This window comes from Sorex araneus, chromosome 2 (genome assembly GCF_027595985.1).
Source record: "Sorex araneus isolate mSorAra2 chromosome 2, mSorAra2.pri, whole genome shotgun sequence".
NCBI classification, from domain to species: Eukaryota; Metazoa; Chordata; class Mammalia; order Eulipotyphla; family Soricidae; genus Sorex; species Sorex araneus.
This window is the reverse complement of record NC_073303.1, coordinates 329,277,934-329,302,516: the sequence shown is the minus strand read 5'-3', so window position 1 is coordinate 329,302,516 and position 24,583 is coordinate 329,277,934. Positions and strand designations below refer to the sequence as shown.

At 40.3% G+C, this 24,583-nt stretch overlaps 1 protein-coding gene across 12 annotated transcripts in view; it reads right to left on the bottom strand.

Annotated features, from left to right (window-relative positions):
- The window catches only part of DLGAP1 (DLG associated protein 1), a 938,748-nt gene that overhangs the window by 366,956 nt on the left and 547,209 nt on the right, over nt 1–24,583 (bottom strand). For 6 of the 12 annotated variants that reach the window (XM_055129437.1, XM_004605986.2, XM_055129438.1 and 3 more), the window contains exon 5: nt 21,412–22,440. In XM_055129437.1, the coding sequence (XP_054985412.1) occupies nt 21,412–22,368 (957 nt within the window). In that variant the 5' untranslated portion in view covers nt 22,369–22,440. Of the gene's footprint in view, nt 1–15,076; nt 15,254–15,572; nt 15,681–21,411; nt 22,441–24,583 lie in introns of those variants that run through there. The other 6 variants (XM_004605988.2, XM_055129440.1, XM_004605991.2 and 3 more) reach the window with 4 other exon arrangements.

The window sequence follows — 24,583 nt, the reverse complement described above, 5'->3', positions numbered from 1 at the left end:
ATGTACTTTTGAAAGCAGTCTTCTGTTTTACAACAACTGGTATTGTCAACAACATGCTGTCTGACTTCACTGGGTCACATTCCACAGTTCAAAAGCTGTTTTCCCATATTGCTCTCTGAAATCAAGTTTTCTTTGGCTAAAGGATTTCTGAAGTCGAGAAAGAAAAAGATTGCTTCATTCGGTAGCCAAAGCCATGCCATTCATGATAAGCCACTGGAAAAGTTTACTTTCTAGAAAAAAACTTTTTTTTTTTTTTGAGGGGGGTGTCACACTGGTGATACAAAGGGGTTACTCCTGGCTCTGCACTCAGGAATTACTCCTGGCGGTGCTCAGGGGACCATATGAGATGCTGGTTGGCCGTGTATAAGGCAAATACCCTACCCACTGTGCTATCACTCCAGCCCCTAGAAAAGAACTTTTGAGAAAAACTTAACAAGGCAACCCCCCTAAAACTACAAACAGGTTTTCCCCTGGAGCCTCTATGGAAGGTTGTTGCCTATATTCAGCCAGGAAGCAGAGTGGATGGGTTTGGACTTTGATTTCTAAAATATTCCTGCCTTAAGAGAACCTTGGAGGGTTACAGTGAGGGGGAGGGGGATTTAAGAACTCAAATGCAGAAAGATAAGGCATACTCATTCACCCAGTTCAAGCATTCATTGGGGACTGCAGATATTTAGATTCAAGAATTCACTGACCCCTAAATAAACAAAAACCAATTAGAACAATGCTGTCCAATAGAACTTTCTGTAATGATGGCAATTTTTTATCTGGGTTGTCCAGATGGTAAACACCAGCGACATGTGGCTATTGAGCTTAGGAATGAGGCTATTGTGATGAAGAAAGTGAATTTCTATTTTTACTTAACTTTAATTACTGTAAATTTAATAGTCAGACTTGGCCAGTGGGTACCATATTGGTGGCAGAGAACTAAACGATTTGATTTAGAGGAACCCGAGGGGCTATCTGCCCTCATTTCACCAAACAGGGCCATTTTTTTCATTACTGATCCATTCATCTAGCCTCTCATTATATATTTTTGTTTGCTTGTTTGGGGGCTCCCCAAGAGGCCTTTAGGAGGCCCAGGAGCCCTACCACAGCAATTCTCAGCCAGACGTATGGGTCAATGCAAGGGCTTAGGGATGTGTTGTTACTCAGGCCCTTTGGTGCCTTACCTGGGCCCGCTGGAGGTGCTTAAAGCCCTCCAGAGCCACAGACAGTGGTTTTCAGGGACTCCCAGGGCTGTATCCTATGATAGTTAGGGCACGATGTGATGGTGGAAACTGAACTGGGGGCGGCCACATGCAAGCCTTGTGTCTTAGCTCATGTTTTAGCTCTTAAAATCTTGTTAGAAAAAAAAATCTTCCAAATCGAACTGGTATGTAATGGTGGATTATTGTTATCTTGGGGTTTAAAAGAAGCCTACTAATCATTCCTTAGGACTCTCATCTGAGTTGCTCTCTCCACTTTTGTCATACTTTGACTGTTGGTGTCCCAGGGTGCTGCAGTATTATCTCAATGCTGTGGGTGCATAGGACTGCCAAGCCACCCTCAGCACCCACCAGCCCTGGCCCGCAGGCCTGCTGTGGAGCTGAGCACACAGCTTCATGGAAACGGAGGCTGCGTCCCCTCACAGGCAGTGTTCTGGTGTCTTCTACTCTCTACTCTGTGGTGGGTAGCCCCGCCACAGGTCAGGAGAGACTGATGTGCTGCTTCTCAACCTCACACATTTGCTTGTCCTTAGAAATAATGCCGGGGAGAGGGGGGTCAGTCTCTTGGGCCTTGAGGTTAGACTATATCCTACACCTCCACAAAACTTGAGAATATTAGAAAAATACATTCCATATCATCTTGTCGGACACTCAGTCGTGTTCTTCATTTACTGATTCTCACCAACACGGAGGGTGAGAAGTGACTCTGTTCCTTTCCCCAAAGTGGTCTTTGTCCTTCCCACATTTTTCTAGCTATGTGTCCTGGAGATCAGCCTGAAACAAAGGGGTGCTAACTAAACCGTGGCTGAATGAAAGACTTGTCGAGAGTGGCAGATCTTTAAAATTATACCACAAATTTTCATTATACACTTGTGGTTAGATAAAGCAACAGAACTACATATTATGATAATTAGGTAGATTCATCACTGGTTGAAGCTAAGAAATACAGTGCTATATTCATCTATTAGTCTAATTAAATGAGATTAAATTGGCATAGTTTAATTTTAGTGAATGCTTTCATTTCTTAGTTACAGGTCCTGGTTAAGTGAATAATTAACTTTTTTATGCATAAGGAGGGTTTATAAAATATTGAACCAAGAGAATATGGAGGCTGTGGAACACATTAAGACTACATCCATTAATTTAAATTAACTTCATTTGGGCTGAAACAAAGAGGAGAGAGCATTAAATAAGGGCTCACTCGAACATGGAATTATCTGTGATAAGATACCTGTATCTCAGGAAAAAATCTAAAATGAGCCAAGAAGTAGAATAATTAAAACTACATTGACTTTCAGTCTCATAACCAAGCATGGTAGCATTTATGCTTGGATTTCAAAGGTATGATTATTCTGTATTGTGATCTGTTGTTTAGAAATTTGATTTCAACTGCACTGTTTCCTGACAACACTATACATGCATTGGCAATATGCAACCATATTTAAACTCACAAACATAAATGCTTTGTACTTACTATTATATAATTCATCTAATTTTGTGATAGTTTCATAGATAATCAGGAAGCATTCTGAAGATAGATCTTAAGGGAAACATATTTTCCTTTGAACGTGAAACAGCAATTTAACAAATAATAAATGTGTGAACATCCCAATTATTTAGTCAGCATTCTGAGAAATATGAAGTTCATGTACCATGCTGAATCCTGGTGCACACAGTGCCCGAGAGAGAACTAGATGGTCTCCCAAAAGGCAGGGATAGACAAAACAGAGATCGTTAGTTTACTTCCTCATTATTTCTGTGAAATTGTTTCTTATTAAAGTAAACATCTCAAAACTAAGCAAAGAATATTAAGTAAGCAGACAGAGTATTTGTATTTTTCCCCCTCTTTTGGCTTTTGGCCATACCTGGCAACACTCAGGGGTAACTCCTGACTCTGCACTTAGAAATTACTTCTGGCGGTGCTCAGGGAACCACATGGGTAGCTAGACATTGAACCTGGGTTGGCCATGTGTTAGGTAAGTGCCAAACCTGTCTTACTATCTCTCTGGCCCCTTTGAATATACTTAAATTCTTGTAACTAGTTAGATAAGACAGCAGGTAAGGGGCTTGCCTTGCATGCTGCTGATCTGGGTTGAGTCCCCAGCACCACATAAAGTTCCCCCAAGCACTGCAACGAGTAAGCCCAGAGCACTGCCAGTTGCAGCCCCCATATGAAAAACAAAATAAAAACAATACCTCAGCTAGCTACAAACAAGTTGATGGTTCTAAGGGGCCAAATTTCTTTTCATAAAAATGAATGAATAAGCAAAGGCAGTCTTAAGCAATGGTTCTTTTGCAAATTGAATATGATTTTCCAATTATATGAAATACTATTGCTCTATGACAATTTGACACTTACATTATTAAAATTAATTCTCATCAACAAAAGGGAATACCCTGCCATAGTGGCAGTGTGGGGTGGGGGGAGACGGGACTGGGAAGGGGGGGTGGGATGTTGGGTTTACTGGTGGTGGAGAATGGGCACTGGTGAAGGGATGGGTTATCAAACTTTGTAAGGGAGAAACATGAGCACAAAAATGTATAAATCTGTAACTGTACCCTCACGTTGACTCACTAATTAAAAATAAACTATAAAAAAAAAATTAATTCTCATCAAGAAACAAGCGCTCAGGAGATGACCAAAGGGAATATTTGCAGAGTAGAAGTTACCTTCCACATTTTGTGTAAAACAAAGACATGTAACGGTTAACTCAGGATACCCTGGAATAAGGAGCATATATTAAACATAGAGTTACAAAAGTTTCTAGATCTGCTTAGTGCTCATTTTTCTTCTTTTTCTCTTCTTTATCTTTATGTCATCATTCATAATCACCTGGCAGCTCTTCAGCATGAGGCAGACATGAGGTCTTCAGTCTGGTGCTGCAGGAAGAGAAGTATACTGGGGACAAGGGGTCCTGTGTCTTTTGGGTCACATCAGAGGAAGAAAATAGAAAGCTGACAGATGTGTGTCTGTAAAGCTAAGACGCGTTCTTAACTTGTTGGTAACCCAATCAGTGCTTGGGAATAGAAGTGTTGGGGGACCATTCCTGACAACTCTGACTGACCAGGAAATTCAAATGCTGGGGCTGGAGCCTTGCCATACTGGGGGCTACCCAGTGGTGCTCAGGGATTTCCAGGACCACCTCAGCACTGCTGGGGTGGAGTGGTGCCTCCAAGGTCAGGGAGGTGCTAGGGATGGCCAGAATCTCAGGTGCAGGATTTGAATTCAGATCCACTGCTATTGGTCTCCAGTCTCTAAGATATGATTTTCCAGTGTCAGTCAGTTGGAAACCTGTTACCACACCTAATTTGTTTTTTATGAAGTACAGACACCAAACTGCCATGAGAGAGCTGTTAATAAAATCCAACACAACTGGAACAGATAATTAATATTCTTTGAACTTTAAAAGGGTGTTCTGAGTTGGAAAGATGGTATAGTGAAGTGTTTAGGGCACTTGTTTTGCAAGTGGTTGACCAAGGTTTGATCCTTGGCACCATATATTGTGCCCGAAACACCACCAGAAGTAACCTGTGAGCTCTATTGCATATGGCTCCCCCAAAACAAACAAACCCGGCAGAAAACAAAACAAAATGGGTTTTCTGAGGTATTAAGACTATTTACAGTCCTTTCCTTTGGATACAGGCAGTGGATGGGAGAGAAGGACAGAATTTGGACTTGAGCCCTCCTATTTTTGCTTAAATGAGAGTGATTCTGCCTTCAGTTGTTTTATATATTTTGTTTTATATGAACAAGGAATTCCATAGTTAGAAAACACAAAAGGCACTGAACTAACTGACTTTTCAAGTCTCCCCAATGCCTGCTTCTATTGACTATATGCTTATGAAGAGTTCATAAAGAATAAAAGCATATTGAGATACACTTTCTAGAAACATTCCCATTGTTCCTGCTTTTTAACACTCCATATTTGCGAAGCCCAGGAATATCAGTTAACATTACCAGGTTCCTTAGCTTTAATGATTTGGAAATAACTTCCCATTCCAAATTCTATAATAAGACATCTACTTAAAAAGTAAAGGTGCAGCTGGAGCTATAGTCAGCAGTCAGGTGCTTGCCTTCCATGGGGTTGACCCATGTTTAATCCCCAGCTCCACAACGGTTCCCTGAGCCCCACCAAGAGTGATTCCTGAGTGCAGAGTCAGGAGTAAGTCCTGAGGACAGCTTGGTATTCTCCCAAAATAATGAAAAGTAAAAATGAAGGGAAGGAGAAAGAAGAAAGAGAAAAGTGGAAAGAACTGCTACACCTAGTTCTCTTTTGTTAAAGAAGGTGCAGAGGATGGGGAGATGTAGTAGGAGTATAATTAACCTCATATATATGATTTCTATGGTGGATCTTAGTTACATGAAGAACATACTTAAATCTTGCTATCATGCACATTTATTCCAGAGAGCACCACTATACCTGCCCGGGGGCCTTGGCATGATATATGATGGACAGAGCACAGAACACAGAGAAGGGAATCCTACCAATAAAAGCTCTCTGCAAGCAAATTCAACTTGGAGGAAAATTGGTTACCTATTTAGGAAATAGAAACTAATAAAAATTGGTCTTGGGATATTTTTTAAGCAGTGTGAAAGTCAAAATATGTATTTTTAAAGCATGAAAGCCATAGAAAACATTTCTGATTGATTGTTCAGTTCATGAGATCATCCAGCATGAAATAAATATTTCTTTGTCCGTGTAGTGATTGCATAAGTCAAACATAAATGTATAGCAAAGAGTCCTACACAATAGATTTTGGCCTATGGATCTGATTTTTCATAAACCTCATCACACACCACTCAAAAGGTTCTTGTTTCTGGTAGATTTGTTTCAACTCCTTTGTGAAAGTCTTAGAGAGAAGGCAGCAAGCAGGAAAACCAGCTATTTATAGGCATTTTGACTAAAAGTGTCTGCTCAGCGTGCCATGGAATACTTCCAAGAGGTGGGAGAACAGGAAATGATCTAAAATCAACGAGAAGGCTGGAGGAGTGTTAAGGGGGAAAAATTTTATATGGGAGTCATTTTCAGAAAGCTCGGGTTTCATTTGCAAACAAGTGACAGTTACTTTTTCTTGACAACCCCTGAATTACCAAAATAATCAGCTAAACTTTTCTATGAAGTTAAGGAAAGGGGCAGATTGGGAGGGAAGAGGGAGATAGATAGATGGATAGATAGATAGATAGATGGATAGATAGATAGATAGATAGGGAGAGAGAGAAGGAGAGAGAGAGGGAGAGAGGGGAGGATGAGGAGAGGGCACATAAATTTTTTGAGGATTATTATAGTTTGGAACCCTTATTCAACTCTTGGGCTGCAGGTTGGAAATTATTGGTCTACCAACACTGGGTCTAAATGATGGTGCGTGGACCAGTATACAGGGCAGGTGTAGGTACTCGGGACTAAAACAGATTGAAGAATGCTGCTCTAAGATTTTAAAGTTAAAAATTCTATGGGAGCACCTCTCTGTGTACCTATTTACCAGTCAAATTGATGCCCATAGCACAGTGTGCACTAGAAAGTGGTCTTTTAAGTCTTCTGAGTTTTGGGATTTAACAGAAGTTCATAGTGCCCATTTTTTGCTATCTCTCCTTCAATGTGCTTGTTTCAATAACTAAAATCATAATTGTATTGAATATAGTTTGTTATCCCTATGAATCCATTTAGGCTTTGTTTTGATAGCTTTGGTAGTAACGGCTAAAAGTATGTGAGGTAGTGAGCCTTTAGAATATCTAAAAGAAAGATGACTGATTCAGAAAATGTGAGTATCTAGAGGTTCTTTGGAGAAAAGAGACGGAGAACTAGCTTCACTGTTCATTTGCTTTGTCTGAATTTTGACATCAGTTTTAAGTATGACATATATGACTTCAGAAAATGTAGAGAACTAATTAGGGACTTGAGTCTGGAGAGAGAGAGAGAGAGAGAGAGAGAGAGAGAGAGAGAGAGAGAGAGAGAGAGAGAGGAGAGAAAGAGAAAGAGAGTATTGTTGACTATGGTGGAAGAACTCCCATCTATCAAAGCTGATGCTGTGGTGCAAACACAGAGCCTAGATAAGACAGACAACAAGGAGCACTATTCACAATAGCCAGAATATGGAAACAACCTAAGTGCTCAAGAACAGATGACTGGATAAAGAAACTATGCTAACTCTACACAATGGAATACTATGCAGCCACCAGGAAAAAATGAAGTCATGAAATTTGCTTATAAGTGGATGGCCATGGAGAGTATCATGCTGAATGAAACGTGACAGAAGGAAAAGGGCATAGAATGACTGCACTCATTTGTGGGAAATAAAAAGCATAATATGAAACTATTATCCAAGGACAGTAGAAACGAGGGTCAGGAGGACTGGCCCATGGTTGGAAGCTTGCCATAGCCACAGGTGTAGGGAAAAGGGCAGTTAGGATAGAGAAGTTATGACACTGACAGCTGAAAATGATCACACTGGAAAAGCACTGAATGCTGAAAGTAGGTAAAAAGATATACAAGATAATCCTTCCATATCTATATTGCAAACCATAATCCCTAAAAAGGAATAAGATAGAGAGAACAAGCAAGAGAGAGAGGGAGAGAAGGAGAGAGAGGAAACTGGAGACAGTGGTGGTGGGAAATGTACACTGGTGAAGGGATGGGTATAGGAACATTGTGTGACTGAAGTCCAATCCTGAACAACATTGTAACCATGAATCTTGCCTGCAGGCTTCCTGCCTTCAGGCTTCCTGATTAACCCCCTCCCCCAACTGCTGCTGGGCTTCTGGCCAGACCCAAACAACTTGGGGCCAAGTTTTCCGAGAAATTAAACTGCCAAAAGTTAGGTATATGGGAGCCACACCCACAAACCACCTCTGGCTCAGCTATAGAAGCTCATGTATCAGCTTTGCTTCAGAGACCCATAAGTAAATCTCAAAAGATATCAAAAACTATAATTAGTCTCAGACTCGCACAAGGCTAAACAGACGAGGGTAAATCAGAGGGAGGCAGGTCAGCCTGGTGCCCACCCAAGAAGAGTCCCTGGCAGCCACTTGCTCCCACAATCCAAAATTGCTGCCATGCCCCAAAATTGCTGGACTCCACCATCTCAGGATAAACCTCGCCTAGATATTAATCTGTTGAAAATTCAGATATTCGGGTTTTGTGACTGAAATCTCCAGGCTTTCTCAGGGTCAAGATGGGCTACCTCCCCCAACTTCCATATACTTCTGGAAGCATCAATAATCACCCCCACGAACCAATTCCAGTGTCACTGTCTAAACTCTTCTAATAGCCTTACTTGAGAGTCCCATAAACAAATCTTGAAAGAAATTAAAAACCGCAATTATCTTGAACGCAGCACACAAAGCTGAACAGACTGGGTTAGATAGAAGTGGGGCGGGTCAGCTTGGTCCCCTCACCACCACCACCCATCACCCCTGACCAGAGCCCTGGAGCAGCCACTTGCTTCCACTGTCCAAAATCACCTCACTTCCCCCAGCCAGACCTTACTGAGATGTAATCTACTGAAAATTCTGGTATGCGGGTTTTGTGACTGAAATCTCCAGGCTTTCTTGAAGTTGGGATGGGCTATCTCTCACCATCTCCCTGTAGTTCTGGAAGCCTCATCAGTCACATCCACACCCCAAAGCTGCCACCCAGTTAAAAAAGCATCTACAGCCTTACCTTCCCAATAAAAATACTGAATGCCTTGAACAAACATGATGGCATCTTAGTATCTGCACTTGAAACCATAATGCACAAAAGGAGAGAGAAAAAAGAAAAGTGCCAGCCATGGAGGCAGGCTGGAGAGTTGGGGTGTTTGGGGATAGTAGAAAGGAAATGGGGGACATTTGTGGTAGGAAATGTACACTAGTGGAAGGATGGGTGTTGCATCATTGTATGACTGAAACCCAGCCATGAGCAGTTTTGTAAAGATCTATCTCATGGATATTCAATAAAATTAAAAAGAAATGATTATTATGCCTTCTGTATTTCATAAAATTAACTCTTAAGAATCTGTAAACTGAAAAAAAGAAAGACAGCAAGAAAGGGTAGATATATCTCCCTTGTAGACAAATCCTGTAGCTATTGTTATTAACAAAACATGTCCTGTTGATGTAACATTGCCTGTAACAAGGTGGCATGCTTTTGTAATTACGAAATAAAAACAGAAGAAGTTTTTATCTGAACAAATAAAAGCTCAAGGAGGCCAGAAAAAATGTGTTTTATGTATAAATACCAAGCCACAGGAAAACCTGATCTACTGACATGAGTTATCAAAAATTCACTTTTTGTGATCTTCTCACAAGCCTTATTTGCTTAGGTGGTATATGGAAAGATGTTTTATAACTACACTGTTACTGGGAGAACATCTTCCTTTATCACCGGATCAGATATGTTTATCATAATCCTGGTTCAATGAAAATTAGATAAAATGAAATATAAAAGAAACGATAGAAGAATATGAAACTCATCACAAGGTGAAACATATTAGTACTAAGGATATGAAATTTGAATCCTCTCAGAATATTTTTTCAGTTGCTTCCCAAATTTGAAAAGAAGCTTCCCCCTGTCAAGACCTGAGCAAACAGAAGAGTCATATGATATTGTGTCCATTTTACAGACACGGAAGTTGAGGTACTAGGGGGAGCCCAAACCATGTCTGTAGTCAGTGGCAACGTTAAAGTTAATGGATTGCCTACAGCCCGTGTTTTCATCTGTTGGGTTCTACTGCCACCTTCAGCAAATAAAGTGATATATTTAATCTGACAGTCCTCTGGAATTGGGTTAATGGATAATTCACAAATTGATCTCTATATCTGAATCAAATACACACAATCAGAATTTCTTGGGTTAATGCCAGAAATCTTCATTTTATAGAACTCCCAACACGACTCTCAAAAGCTTGTCTTAAGCATTTTATTACATGACAGGACAAGTGGCCACACATGTAGCTGAATCTACATATGCAGAAGAATGAGGTATAATATAATAATTTTTATCCGATGCATACCACTATCTAATAATTTATATAGTATATTGAAGTTTAGATCTACATGGTTTTGCCCATTTACTTAAATTTTTAAATTCAAAAGCAGTGACCAAGAGATTAGCCTGTAGCATTTGGCATCTCCTTTGTAGCACCCTTTAAAAAATATCTAGAGCTAATCTGATTTAATGTATTTAGTCCCTTTGTCTGAATATATTTTCTCCTGTGTCACAATACCGCCTTACCTCCACTACCACCACTTCTACCACCATACACACATTTGTAATTTTATTTTTGACTTTGGAAATCTCATAACCAGATGTGTCATATCCAAAACCCACTCTCCGAATAGTAGCTCAGTTAAACATGGAGCATTTCTATCCATTTGTAATTCTTTGGAGGGTTTTACTCAAAAGGAAACTATTTAGTTACAGGAGAGACGTCAGAGGAAACAGGAGAAGCATACCCATTTCTTTTTTTATAGAAGTTAAAAACACTACCCTGCCATTTCTAAGCACAGAATTACAAACTGCAGATCATTATTTAGTTAACAACTGTGTTCATCTCTTGCAAACCTTTTGACACAAACAGGTTCAAATCTCATTTTCAGATCAGTTATTTTCTCCCTTGGCCTCCTTGTACTTTGACCCTACAAGGCTTTACAAGGACTGCCCTATCAGGACACAGTAGCACTGCATCACTGTCTTCCCATTGTTCATCAATTTGCTCAAGTGGGTACCAGTAATGTCTCCATTATGAGACTTCTTGTTACTGTTTTTGGCATATCTATTACGCCATGGGTACCTTGCCAGGCTCTGCTGTGCGGGTGGGATACTCTCGGTAGCTTGCTGAGCTCTCGGAGAGGGATGGAGGAATCGAATCTGGGTCAGCTGCGTGCAAGGTAAATGCCCTATCTGCTGTGCTATTGCTCCAGTCCTATCAGGCTGTTGAGATAGCACGGTTGGCGACATAGCACAGCGGGTAGGGTGTTTGCCTTACACGTGGCCGACTCAGGTTCGATTCCCAGCATCAGGACACAGTAAGAACACTAAGTCTGAACAAGGAGCTTAAAAGGTCTTTATAGATGTGTGAGATTTAATGGAAATGAGTTCAAGGTTGTACCTTTGCAGCAAGCATGTAAGCTTGTCTGCTACCAACGAAATGACTAATTTTGTTTCAGTCAAGATATTTACTTCAGTTTATTTCTCTCATTTTTGTTTATTTTGGGAGGCACACCTCGAAATGCTCAGGGGTAACTCCCGGCTCTGTACTCAGGAATTATTCCTACTTCTGGTGGGACTTGGGGGACCTTATGGGATGCTGGGGATGGAACCTGGGTAGGTCGCGTGCAAGGCAAGGGCCCTATCTGCTGTACTATCTCTGTTTCCCCTATTTTTCTTATTATTCAAATGGAGTGTTTTGGCATAAATAATCTTAAATAAATTTTCCATAAAGTAATTATGAAATCACTGGAGAAATATCTAAGTAGAAAGAAGCTATTACCATGTGATAAGGAACAGCTGAAAATGAGAAGAGACACAGGTTGACCTTCCAATGAGGACTTTCTAGAAAGTTAACACTGTCCAGTTAAATAAAAAGGTGATAACAAAAATGAGTAAAACCAGCCTGGTTCTTTAATCACATTCCTAGAGGTATTAGAGATCTGGTCAACAAAATCAGAGAGGAGAGAAAAAAATTCACAGATTTATAATTAAACAAAAATCACTAGAAAAAAAAAACAGGGAGCAGAAGTCATTTCCTTCCATTGTCGTTGGGTGTGACTTTGTACATGAGAGATACAGTCTCACAGTCTCACACCAGGGACACAGGCATCCTCTATCTGATTTACATTAATGGCCTGTAGTTAAGTTCAGGATAATCACTATAAAAATAAGGTAAAGAATTTTCTATTGAGTTTTTGAAAAATATTTCCTTCCTCCATAGTAATTTTTCTTAGATGAAATTCATGAAATGGCACATTTAAAATGAATCATATGGGGGCCAGAGTGATAGTACAGTGGGCAGTGCACTTGCCTTGCATACAGACATCCAAGATTCAATCCCCAGCACTACATGTGGTACCCCAAGACTGCCAGGAGCCAGGAGTGTTCAATGAGCATAGAACAATGAATAAGTCCTGAGAACAGAACAATGAGTAAGCCCTGAGCACAGCTGGGTGTGGCCCACCAAATAAAATAATAAGAACAAATTAAATCTTATGATATAAATCAGAGATTAGAGGAAGCGTGAATAAATGTATATTTGACAGATAAAGGAGTACCTTTGCAGATATAACCTGTATTTGTACACACAAATGCAGGCTGTAGTAACATCTGCTTCATAGACAATTCTAATATCACATCCTGTGTTTTATGGGAATTTTGATAATTCTGTGAGAACAATGATTAGAAACAATAATTGATGGAGAGAACTGTATCAAATACATACAAAAACTGAACTGTCTAGAAAACTTCCACAAATGTAATTAGAAGTTTCTTTATCTTAGAACTGCGATCCAGGGTGCAATGCTAAACTTCAGCAAACAAACAAATACAAATCTAATTTTTAAAGACAGTTTTACACTAGAAAGGTTAGACACTAAGAAGAGGAATTTCCTTGGTCATTTGAGTTTTCATCAAGAAATGAAACGAAGTGAAAAACAGTAAAAATAAGAAAATGGCCAAATGTAACAGACTATAATATGTTCCTTTTACACTTGTTGATTACCTCACAGTAATAATTGATTATTTATAATCTTACCTATTCATTATAAAGAGAACTGGGTTGAAAAGAATAAATTATCCATTGAAAAAACAAACCATCCTCCTGCTGTAATTTTAGTCTATAAATTTATTTTAAAAACTGCTTAACTGAATATTTACATAAATAAGGTAAAAGAAATTTCCTTGCTCCATAGTATATTTTAAATGTCAGTCACTAGAGATTGAACCTGTTATTTGGGGATGAAGCTAAATGGTTGTAAGAAGCAAATAAATAAGTAGTAGAGGGAGTTATATGCTATTTTTTAATCCAAGGTTAAAGTTATGTTTTCAAAATCCCAGATGAGTAATACAAATCATAGTGAAGTCACATATCTTCATAGATCTTATTAACAAAGAACTGGTTTTTGCTAGCTAATAAAACAACTCAACCAAGTTTCTTTCGGAAGTGACAGAACAAAAATCTGAGAGGTACTATAGTTTGAACTATATGAAGTTTCTGATAGTAAATGTTTAGATTTGCAATGATGGGCTTCTCTCTGGTTCAACTCCAATTCCTTGCACTCTCTGATCAGAAACTCTAGCAACACATACTCTTTTGAAATTATAAAACAATACCAAGTTTAATTAGGTGATACATTGTTTTCACTGAACTTTAAACTTATTAAGGCTGTTGCCTTTGAACTCCAAATCTATTTGATCACTAAATTGAAGTTATATTGATAATATTTGCACATATTTGAATGACTCATATATAGCCTCAAAACAAAAAGACCATTTACAAATCACTGTGTCGGTTCTGTAAAGCTCTGATCTCATATGGACAAGAGGTTATGTCTAAATTGTTCCCTGAAAAATACCAGCACCTTAGTAAATTCTTACCTTGAGATACTGTCTTTAATGTAAAACCAAACAAATTATCCTATTGAGACTGCAGAAAGAGGAAAGAAATAACATCTACAGACCATTGCAAGATCCAGGCTAGTATTTTTTTTTTCTCTCTTTACTCTTGCTATACAATGAGATACCACCCATTAGTAGATTAGAGAGTAGACTCGATGGGATCAGAAAATATATGCTACAAAACCTCCAGCAGTGGCTAACAAGCAATTCTGGTGTTACTAGGATGTTTCTAAAATAATGAAATTGAAACCCAAGAGTGATAAAGTTTCTTTAAGAACTTCCAGGAAGTATTTTCCTTTTATTTTCTTTCAAATTTTCCTACAACCGCCACTGACTCTTTCTGAACCCCTGCTTTCTCATATGCTCTATCAGCTACTAGCATTTTGCTGAGGACCAATTCTACATTTAAATTTAGCAGCAGGCAGGAATAAGTAACCTCATTTTTCTATCAACAGAGAGGGACGTCTCTACTTATATCAGTGCAAAACAGAAAGACAATTGCCCAGGCCAAATAGGAAAGGCATTCAAGAATCTTAACATTTCTTGCTGGTGAGTTAAGGCAACTTAATTTAATATAATAAAGAAAATTATCAGTTAATGTAGTTTCTTAAAAAGGCAGCAAGGAAACATCACAACAACCAGAATCATTAGCAGAACTGTTCAGCACTGCATACATTTCACATTGAATAGTTTGAACTGATTTGACTATAATTTAAATTGTTCTAAAACAAGAGGAAGGAAAACTCAGCAAGGGAAAGAAAATCCCCACTGGGCAAAACCCAAAATAATCTTACAAAATTAAAAAAAAAGTTGTACCTATCTTTAAAAAAATTCTCTGTTCATGCTTATCTTGAATGATGCTTTGTGTGGAGTCTTATTTACCAGCAGTATCACCCTCACCAACAAAACAATATCCTCAGTCATCAAATACTTTAATTTTCAAAGGAACAGTAAGCATTCGGGATTTTTGTCATGTAAAATGACTGCTCACATTTCAATCATTAGCCACATAATGTCCTTAATAGCTACTAGTACCTTAGATCATCTGTGTCAATTTAAGATTTTCTGAAGCCTCTTTGGAGACACAGATTTATAGGTGACTTGTGTCTGAACCTGTTTTCTTACGATCTGTACACTCATACTTTGTTAGCTTTCAGTTTTACCAGCCATTATTTAAGCAGTAATAAAATAATAGAAGTATTCTCCCTCTCCCATCAAAACCACCCAAATCAACAACACACTATCACCAAACACAAAGTAATAAAAGAGTTCTACCCAAACCTGGTCAGTCCTTCCATTCCTTGAAACTTGCACACAAACCGAAGAAACCCATTCAGCTTTAAAAAGGTCGATCATTTTTCTCTCTTAAAATTTCATTTCTGATAGTGCTTTCTTTCTCGGTTTCTGTCTTGCTCTCTTTTACTCTCTCTCACTCTGTGTGAGTCTCTCTCTCCCTCTCCCTCTCTCTCTCTCTCTCTCTCTCTCTGTCTACTACCGGAGAACGTTTTGTTTCCCTTTTCCTGTTTCTGCTGCTGGATGAATGCAAAATACATGATTCGGAGGTTCTGTTATTTTTTACATTAACAGTTGGAAATCTAAAATCTTGCTCTTTTAAATGGCTTTATATGCCAGTCATTCAACACAAAACATTTACATAAAGAATAATATACAGAACCAAGAATTTTGCTTTTTTGTGTTGAAAGTAAAAGCAACAACAAAAATTCCTTTTACTCCTGTGAGCCCCTTCTATCATATTTTTTTAACTATTAGCACTTACCCTGAGATGTGCCATAAGTGCTCTATTCCAAGTGTGTAAAAGCCAACCACATCTCAACTGAGAATTAAACAGTTTTAATGTCTTCAAATCCATGTCTCTGCTCAAAACCCTGATACAGACAGTCATTGGCAGCGGTACAGTAGTTCTAAACAGCAGACATCTGATTCTTGACATTTAAAAATAACAATAATGGGGAAAAGGAGAGTCTTTTTTAAAATTAACTACAAACAGCCTGGGAGTGAGCACATAGTACCAACTGACTGTATTAACTTCAACTTGCAATGACCTCAAACATAATATTTTATTTCTAAATCACCGTCAGAGATGTGCTAAATACTCCTGGACTTCTCTCACTTTATCATTATATCACTGTGCTAAATTAAATAACTTCTAACTGACAGTTCTACAAAGAGAATCAGAAATTTGCAAGTATTTAGATTCTATTATTGGTGAATATTAATTTAACCTCTGTTCAGTCTAGAATCAAATTAGGAACTTATCTGTCATCCTCTTGTTTGTCAAAGGTGGGTTACAGCTCAAATCATATCTTTTTCAGTGCACATATACGTATGAGATAAAAATGAATACATATGTTAGAAAATAGGGCAATTAATGAAGCATTTTTTAAAAATGCATTTGCTTCTATTTCTGAAGCTTAATGTACACTCAGACAGCTGGGGCAAAGTCTTACTACCTCAATGCAATCCTGGAGAAATGATTTAATCTTTTGTGCCTTCAGTTTTGTTTTTTATCTATAAAGCTGACATCTACTCCAGTCTGTAAAACAAGACTAAAGAGTAATATTTACAAAGTTGTTTTGCTTACAAAAGGAAATACTCTATGGTTTATGGCATATAATAGGTATTTAATAGAAGCTTCTTTCTTCTGTTGTTTTGTATTTGTGAAGGATAGGCATTAGGCAGAGAAAATGGAAAAACCCAGACTTTGAAGGCAGACACATCAGTTTTGATCCACCATATTGCTACCTTCTAGCCTGGTATCCTTGGGCAAGTTACTTAACCTAATTTGCTAACTCTTAGTTTCTTCAACAGTAAAACACCTTAAAGAGTTTTAAAGAGCAAATTAGAGAACATTGGAAAAACATCTACTTTTAGTAGTCATTTATTAAATGAGAGCTCCAGGCCTTACAACTCTTGAAAATTGCTTTAATTAGTACTCCTCACATGCAACTTAGGAGTTTAAATATGTGGACTGTGATCACAGGCTGTTTAGACTCACTGCAACACTGTATAGCAGAAGAATGAGACGCATTGAGCTGAGATGGTGGTTCCACGCTAGACACACTAGCTGGTGATTCCACTAGCTAGTGTCTCACTAGTTAGTGGCAAATATGGGCTAAAACAATAATCCTCTTAAGGTTCAACTTGGCTACTGAAACTTATGATGGTAAAACAAATGCATTCGTAAATGTAGCTTCAATATTAGTTGATACCTATAGTTACCCTCTCACTATTTCCCTGATTACCTCTGAAGAATAAATTTATAAATGACACTATTTAATGGGAGTACCAAGGGTTGGTTAAATCTATCTCCACCAAAGGAGCTTCTGCAGGACTGCAGATTTTCCCTTTTCTTTAAAGCAACATGAGAGCTGAGAGAAAGTCTTGGTGGCAAGTGTTTCCCGCTCTCCCCATTTCTGTGAGCATGCAGTTCCTTCTGCCCACTACTTAGAGGAATTCTCAGTCTGACATTATGGTCTAGAAGAACATACTGTTTTATAGTCAATTTATTTACTATATATTTTTTTTCAGTTTGAATAACTTGCACAAAATAGGAACCCAATAAATGTCAATATTTGATCAAGAAATTGTAACTTGGAGCACAGTTTATGAGGGCATAGAACTGCCTTGGTTAGGGTAAGTGATTATTCAATGCCGGACAGGAAATCTACATGTCTTTCCATCCTTAAGAAATTTTAGGACTGAAAACAAAGGATCTTCATGCATCAAAGTCAGATTAATTTTATGTACCATGATACTCTCTGGTCCTATCCAGTAGTGGTGAACTACATGATTTTATCTTTTCTCATAGCTGAGCAGTTTCCACTGTATATACATACACACACACAACAGCTTCTTTAGAGTATTATGCTAAGTGAAATTAGAGGAACAAATATGATCTCTCTTTTATGTGGAATACAAAAGAACATAGTAAGGGAACTCCATTTGGGCACTGGCAACAGACCCTGAGAATCAGTCTACAGAATTGAGTTTACCAAGGAGGGGGTGGGGTGGACGATGAGGCAAGAGGAATCTTCAGACACTGTTGGAAGGATGCTAACACTCTTGTAGTAAGTGTGGTGTTGGAAAACTGTATGCCTGAAACTTTTAAATAACAGTACTGTAAATCACAGTGCTGAAGTAGAAATGGAGAAAGTCAAACAAATAAAAACCTGCAAAGTTAGATTAACTGTTACTTGGGGAGAAAGGGAAGGAAATGAGATTGAGATAGGTATGTGTGCAATCTATTGTATTTAATGTTGTGTTTCTTTACTTTTTTTGTTTGTTTGTTTCTTTTCTCTGTTTTGGGGTCACAATCAGCTGTGTTCAGGGCTTAGCCCTGGCTCTGCCCTAAGGGTGCAGTCCCCCTGATGTGCTTGGGGAACCATACAGGGGTCAGGGATTGAATCGGGGACAGCAAATGATGTAGCCCCCTCATTTTTTTTATTTCTTTATAGAACTCTCAAGCATTTTTTCAATCAAATGTGAAAAAGGTAAATAATTTGAAAATAGAATTTCTAAATCTTCATGTGATACAGGAACTCAACTATTAAGACGCTCATTTTTCTGAAGAATTTTAATAAAAGTACTTCAAGGTATTTTTCCCTTCTTGGTCACTGTTCTCATAACCTTGATTCCAGGGTAATGTCGGGTGTCAAAAGCTATTGTATCTTATTTATTTACTGGTTTTTGAGTCATATCCAGAAAGAACTATTTTTTAAACTTTACTTAAAAGCCAGGGTTTACAAAGTTGTTCATAATGCAGTTGCTATTGTGGGCTTTTGATGTCCATCACCAATCCCACCATCTGAGTGACCGTCCTATTTTATACCAAATAGATCTAAATCTCAATATCAATTCTATAAATTACTGGCCATGTGGTTTTAAGTCACTTATTATTCCGAAGCCTCAGTTTTCTTCCATGTATAACCACAGAACTATTATATGTAGTTCTAAGGATCATGAGGATTAAATGAGATAAAAATTCAAAATATTTGCAATCAATTCTGGAACACAGTAAATTTTGAATTAATATCAATTTTCTTTACATTTTCTTTTATATTTTCACATTTTACCACTACTAGACCTTTTTACTTCAAAGTGATATAAAAGGAAAAGATGAATTCAAAGTAGAAAAAACATGGGCAGGGGCTGGAGCGATAGCATAGCGGGTAGGGCATTTGCCTTGCACGCGGCCAACCCAGGTTCGAATCCCAGCATCCCATATGGTCCCCTGAGCGCCGCCAGGGGTAATTCCTGAGTGAAGAGCCAGGAGTAACCCCTGTGCATCGCCGGGTGTGACCCAAACAGCAAAAAAAAAAAAAAAAAAAAAAAAAAAAAACCATGGGCAATAATAACAAGCATAAAGAAGGCAAGTAATTACTAACAAAAGCTGGTTTTTGAGTCATGTAAAACAGCTTCCTCAAATCTTTCTCATCTAATCACAACAGTATTTATTGTAGGGTTTTAATATATTGTAGGTTTAATTTCTCTCAGTGGCTGGAATTGGGGACTGAAAGTGACACCCTGAGATGCTCATCTTGTCAGGCTGGTGGCATGACCCTAAAGGGTCTGTCTTCAGACAGTGTCACAAATACTGCTCATGTCCAAGGTGCTAAGGGCCAATCAGGGCTAAAGCTGTGGTGCTCGAGAGCCATGTGGCACCAGGGGCCAACTCAGGAACTTACAGATCCAGGCATGAGCTCCCACTTTGAGACTGGCACAATTCCCCTGGTCCCTAGTTCTAAATTATTTTTATTAGTTCACAGTGACTTACATGCATAGCAATGATTAGTAAGTTAGGCAATGCTATCTTCAGTGGGAAATACTGACATTGTAGTTGTATATTTTTTTTGGTGGAAATTAGATTCTGATATTCTGTTAACTCTGAGCTTTGGCACAATCTTTGCCCAGCAACTACAATATTTGAGGATGTGGTGGAGGTATTTCCAAGGGAGTCATATTTTTCAGGAATAACTCATAAGTAAAGGAGAAAAGAACAGTTGAAGATGAACTTGGTAAAATATTTTCCTTCCTTCCTTCCTTCCTTCCTTCCTTCCTTCCTTCCTTCCTTCCTTCCTTCCTTCCTTCCTTCCTTCCTTCCTTCCTTCCTTCCTTCCTTCCTTCCTTCCTTCCTTCCTTCCTTCCTTCCTTCCTTCCTTCTTTCCTTCCTCCCTTCCTTCCCTCCCTCCCTCCTTCCCATCTCGCAGGGCCAGGGGTGGGGTAGGGCACACTGGCTGTGCTCATGGATCAGTCCTGGCAGATCATAGGTGGCACCAAGGATTGAAACCAGCTTGGCTGTGTGTAAGACAAGAACCCTACCCACTGTACTATATTTATATTTTTGGCCCTGCATTTTTTTAAAATATGGGGGTTTAAGTGATTTAATTTATATCTTTTATTTATTTACATTTCAATCTGTATTTAATTTTTGTTTGTTGTCTTGTTTTGTTTCTGGGTCCTACCTGGTGGTGCTTGGGGCTTGCTCCTGACTCTGCTTTCAGGGATCACTCCTGGCAGGGCTCAGAGGACAAGCTGGGGTTCCAGGATCAAAGCCAGGACACGTGTGTAAGGAAAGCATCCTGCCACCTCTACTATATTTCCAGCATCTCTATTTTAATTATTTTTAAAAGATGGGGATAGGAGAGAAAAACAGAGAGAAAGGACACTCTAAAAAGGAAAACGATGGCCTGTGAGAGACGGGGGGTTGTGGGGAGAGCAAACAGGTCAGCACAGGTGGAATACTTGATATTTTTGTGCAGGTGAAACTTAGTTTCAGTAAATTGGAGGGCAGTAAGGGAAAACAGAGGAGACCGTGGGAGGGGAAGCGCAGCCTGCCTTGGTTCTGGACATGTGTGGGATTTATACCATGACACTAATTGTAATTTATTGTGCAGATGCTTCCCTCTTCTTCACCTCCTCTTCCCTGTTTCCTAGGTCTCTGCAGCTGTGCATGTCAGGTCCCAAACTTGGATCCCGCTCCACCTCCTCGGAGCTACGTGTTCTCAGGGGCCAGGGCTTGGCTAGCAGTATAGTGAGAGGAGGTGATTCTAGCAATGGTGACAATTGTAATGGTGAAAATTTCCGTCAATATTCCTAGCTAATAGCATCTCTTTGATTTTTACAATTAAAAAAAAAACCTCAAAAAAACCTAACCCTAATTAAACCCTTTCTAAAATTTAAAAGATCACGTGGACTTATATATAAAAAGGTGGCTTTATTTTAAATTTCCCTTTTGATTTAAAAATAGAGAGTTAGGAGTCTTGGTAGATTCCTCCTTTGTTGCCTCTCTGTTCCATGATCCCTCCGACAAAAGCCGAGCACCAAACATTAATAACGTCTTGCCTGCAGGTAGGCGTGCTTTTCAACGCACTTGATTATCTCTCGTGTGCTTTTCAGCACACTGGAATATCTCTTACGACAATGAGATGGGGTTGAGAGAAGGTATTCCCTGTCGGGATAATCTGGTATTGGATTATTCATATTAGAACCAGACCGTGACCAGAAGAAAAACAAATACAACTTCACCAAACCAAACCAAGAAACCCACACAGTTCTGTGACGGTTTCTGAGCCTCTACCGCGCATCGTTAGTGGTACCTGGAGATACTGGCAGGAGCGTTCTTGCTGGCAGGATTCCGACTTCACCTTGGCCTGCTCGACGTTCACTGAGGCTTTCTGGTACACCTCGCGGGCGCGGCTCACGGTCAGGGTGGAGGACCAGGCGCTCTTCTTCAGGAGCGGCGCGTCCAGGCTGACGGGCAGGTTGGCGCACGTGGAGCACTTGACGTCGTTGCTGCTCCGGGAGGCTTTCACGGCCTGCTCGCTGATGGTGTTGTAGGCCTCCATAAAGTACTGCGACGCCGAGCGATCGGGGCACCTGCCCATGGTCATCACGCCCGACGGGGCGTGGTAGATGCACATGTCGCTGTCCAGGTTGTCGTCGGAGCTCCACCAGCCCGGGGAGGTGTTGGGCCGGGCCTTGGGCTCCGCGCGCCGCTCCTTGCTCTTGCTGCGCTTGCCGTAGCGCACCGTCTGCGTCTCATCAGGGCTGCCTTTGCCGCCATTGATGCTGCCCTTGGACGGCCCCTCCAGGGAGTGCGACTTGGTGAAGAGCTTCTGCACCGAGTGGACCAGGTGGCGGATGCGGCCGGGGCTGTCGCTGCGCTGCTCCAGGGCCGTGCGCTTGTACTGCAGCGTGTGGTAGCCATCGCGGCCGAGCGGCAGCTGCCTCTCAAACTGGTCCAGGAGGTTGGTGGGGAGGCGATTGGGCTTGGTGGCCAGGGTGCGGGGCACCAAGGCACACTCGTCCTTCAGCTCCTGCTGCGAGGCGTAGTGCCTGCGCGGGAAGGTGCTGCTGGCCAGCGGGTCGCTGAAGGGGCCCACGCACTCAGCCTGGAAGGAGTTGCGCTGCGTGTAATAGGGGTGGTCGGCAGGGTGGTGCTCTACTGGGCTCAGCAGGTATGGCTTCGGGTCCGAGTGGTGAGACAGCGAGTCACAGGCCGAATCGCAGGTGACTCCGTGGTGATGCCTACGGCTTCCCGATAAGCCTTTCATTGCTGATGGGGTGCAGCCGCAGGGGTCATGTACACCCCGTGGTTAGGTTCCAGACCAGTGTCCCGCGAAGACCTGGGATAGGGGAGAGCAAGAGGGGGAACCTTGGTTAGCCTGGCCAGGTAAACACAGCCGCCCCTTTAAGTGTGCTCTTGCCGCCCTGTTCCTTGACTGGTAAGAAATACCCATCCTGGTTCTTTTTTAATTTTATTTTTTCATTGAATCACCATGAGCTACATAATCACAAAGTTGTTCTTGATTGGGTTTCAGTCATTGGATGTTCCAATACCCCTCTCTTCAACAGGGTACATTTCCTACCACCAATGTCTCCAGTTTCCCTCCTACCACCCTGCCCCGCCTCCCCGGCCCTCAGCATGTCTCTATGGCAGGCACTTTTCTTCATCTTCTTTTTCTTCTTCTTCTCTCTGTCTCTCTCTCTCTCTCTCTCTGTCTCTCTCTCTCTCTCTGTCTCTCTCTCCTTCTAGGCATTGTGTTTGCAATACAGGTCCTGAGAGGTTATTTCATATATATATATGCATATATATGACTATATATATATATATATCTCACTGTCACTGTCACTGTCATCCCGTTGCTCATCAATTTGCTTGAGTGGGCACCAGTAACGTCTCCATTGTGAGATTTGTTACTGTTTTTGGCATATTGAATATGCCATGGGTATCTTGCCAATCTCTGCTGTGCGGGCGGGATACTCTCGGTAGCTTGCCGGGCTCTTGGAGAGGGGTAGAGGAATCAAATCCAGGTTGGCCACATGCAAGGCGAACGCCCTACCCGCTGTGCTATCACTCCAGCCCATATACATATATACATATATATATAAATATATATATATATATCCTTTTTTGAGGGATTTTGAATACTCACTTCTTGCCCAGAGTGATCATTTCCAGCTATCATTGTCACAGTGGTCCCTTCCCTGTCCTATCTGCCCTCCCCCAGCCCTCCACTTGTGGCCAGCTTCCAGCCATGGACCAGGCCACCCTACTACATTGATGTGAAACCACCACCTCTGTAGGGCTAACACCCTGACATCAGATCTGAGACAGGGAGGCAGTAGGACTAAAAACCAGTCAGCCTGGCAAAGAAACATAGAACAGTGTGAGCTGGTTTGAACTTTGGGGGAATATTTTTTATTATTTGAGAAATGAATTGGAGTCGACCGCTGGACTAGAGCTGTTACCGAGTGGATTCCACAGGACATCAAAAGGACTCCTGTCCGCCCACCTACGAGATGGTTAGACTTCTTCATCAATGGCTACACAAATGCATGCCTTTCTTACTGCGCTGGTTGGCTTAACTGTGTGTTCATCCCAAAGCTGGCACAGTTGAGGGGTTGTTCTCTGGGCAGCACTTGCTGATCCCTTGCATATAGGTATCAGCTCTTTTGCCCTCTGTGTCTCCCCAGCATCTTCACATGGTCAGTTTTTATGGGATAGTTTGATTTTGATTTCCCTGAGCTTCAGCCTGTGTCTCATCACTATCATACCTCTCCTTTTATCTAACACCAAAGTGGTTAGGTCAATAGTCAATAGTAAACACTTGGCCAATGTGAGTGCAAAAATATTAAGAGGCAGTAACCTTGTAACTGTAGGAGATAGAGTTTCATATTTTCTCACATGCTTTCTCATGAAACATTTTTTATAGCGATAAAATGAGAGTTGGCAAAAGAAGAGAAAAATTTAGCACAAATCTACCTTGAGATGTTGTATGAATTTCTGGTCCTAAGGCTAATTGTAGCAAAGAGGATTAACACATGTTTGTGGCCAAACTGTTCCACAAACTAACTTAAATGCAAAGAATTATTGCTTGTAAGAGTCTCTATGAAACAGATGAGGCTAAAGACAGTCCAGTAAATTTATAGTCACATAAAGAGTTTCATGATTATACCCATAGAAAGACCAAAATATGTAAAGTAAAATGAAGCAAATGCTTCAAACATTCCTTTTGAGGCTGAAGGTTCTTGGAAAAATATTCTGCTAAATAAACTGATAAGAGCTAAGCACATGAATTATACTCCAAAATGTACTAGGTTATCTAAATAATTTATTCAATATTTAGTATCTTTATTATGTAAATAGCCTTTCATGTACGACAATATTACCTGAGGACAAGCAGAGCAAATGAAGAGCCTTTTAAAAGCCATCAGTGGTCATGGAGAGTATCATGATAAGTGAAATGAGTCAGAAAGAGAGAGACA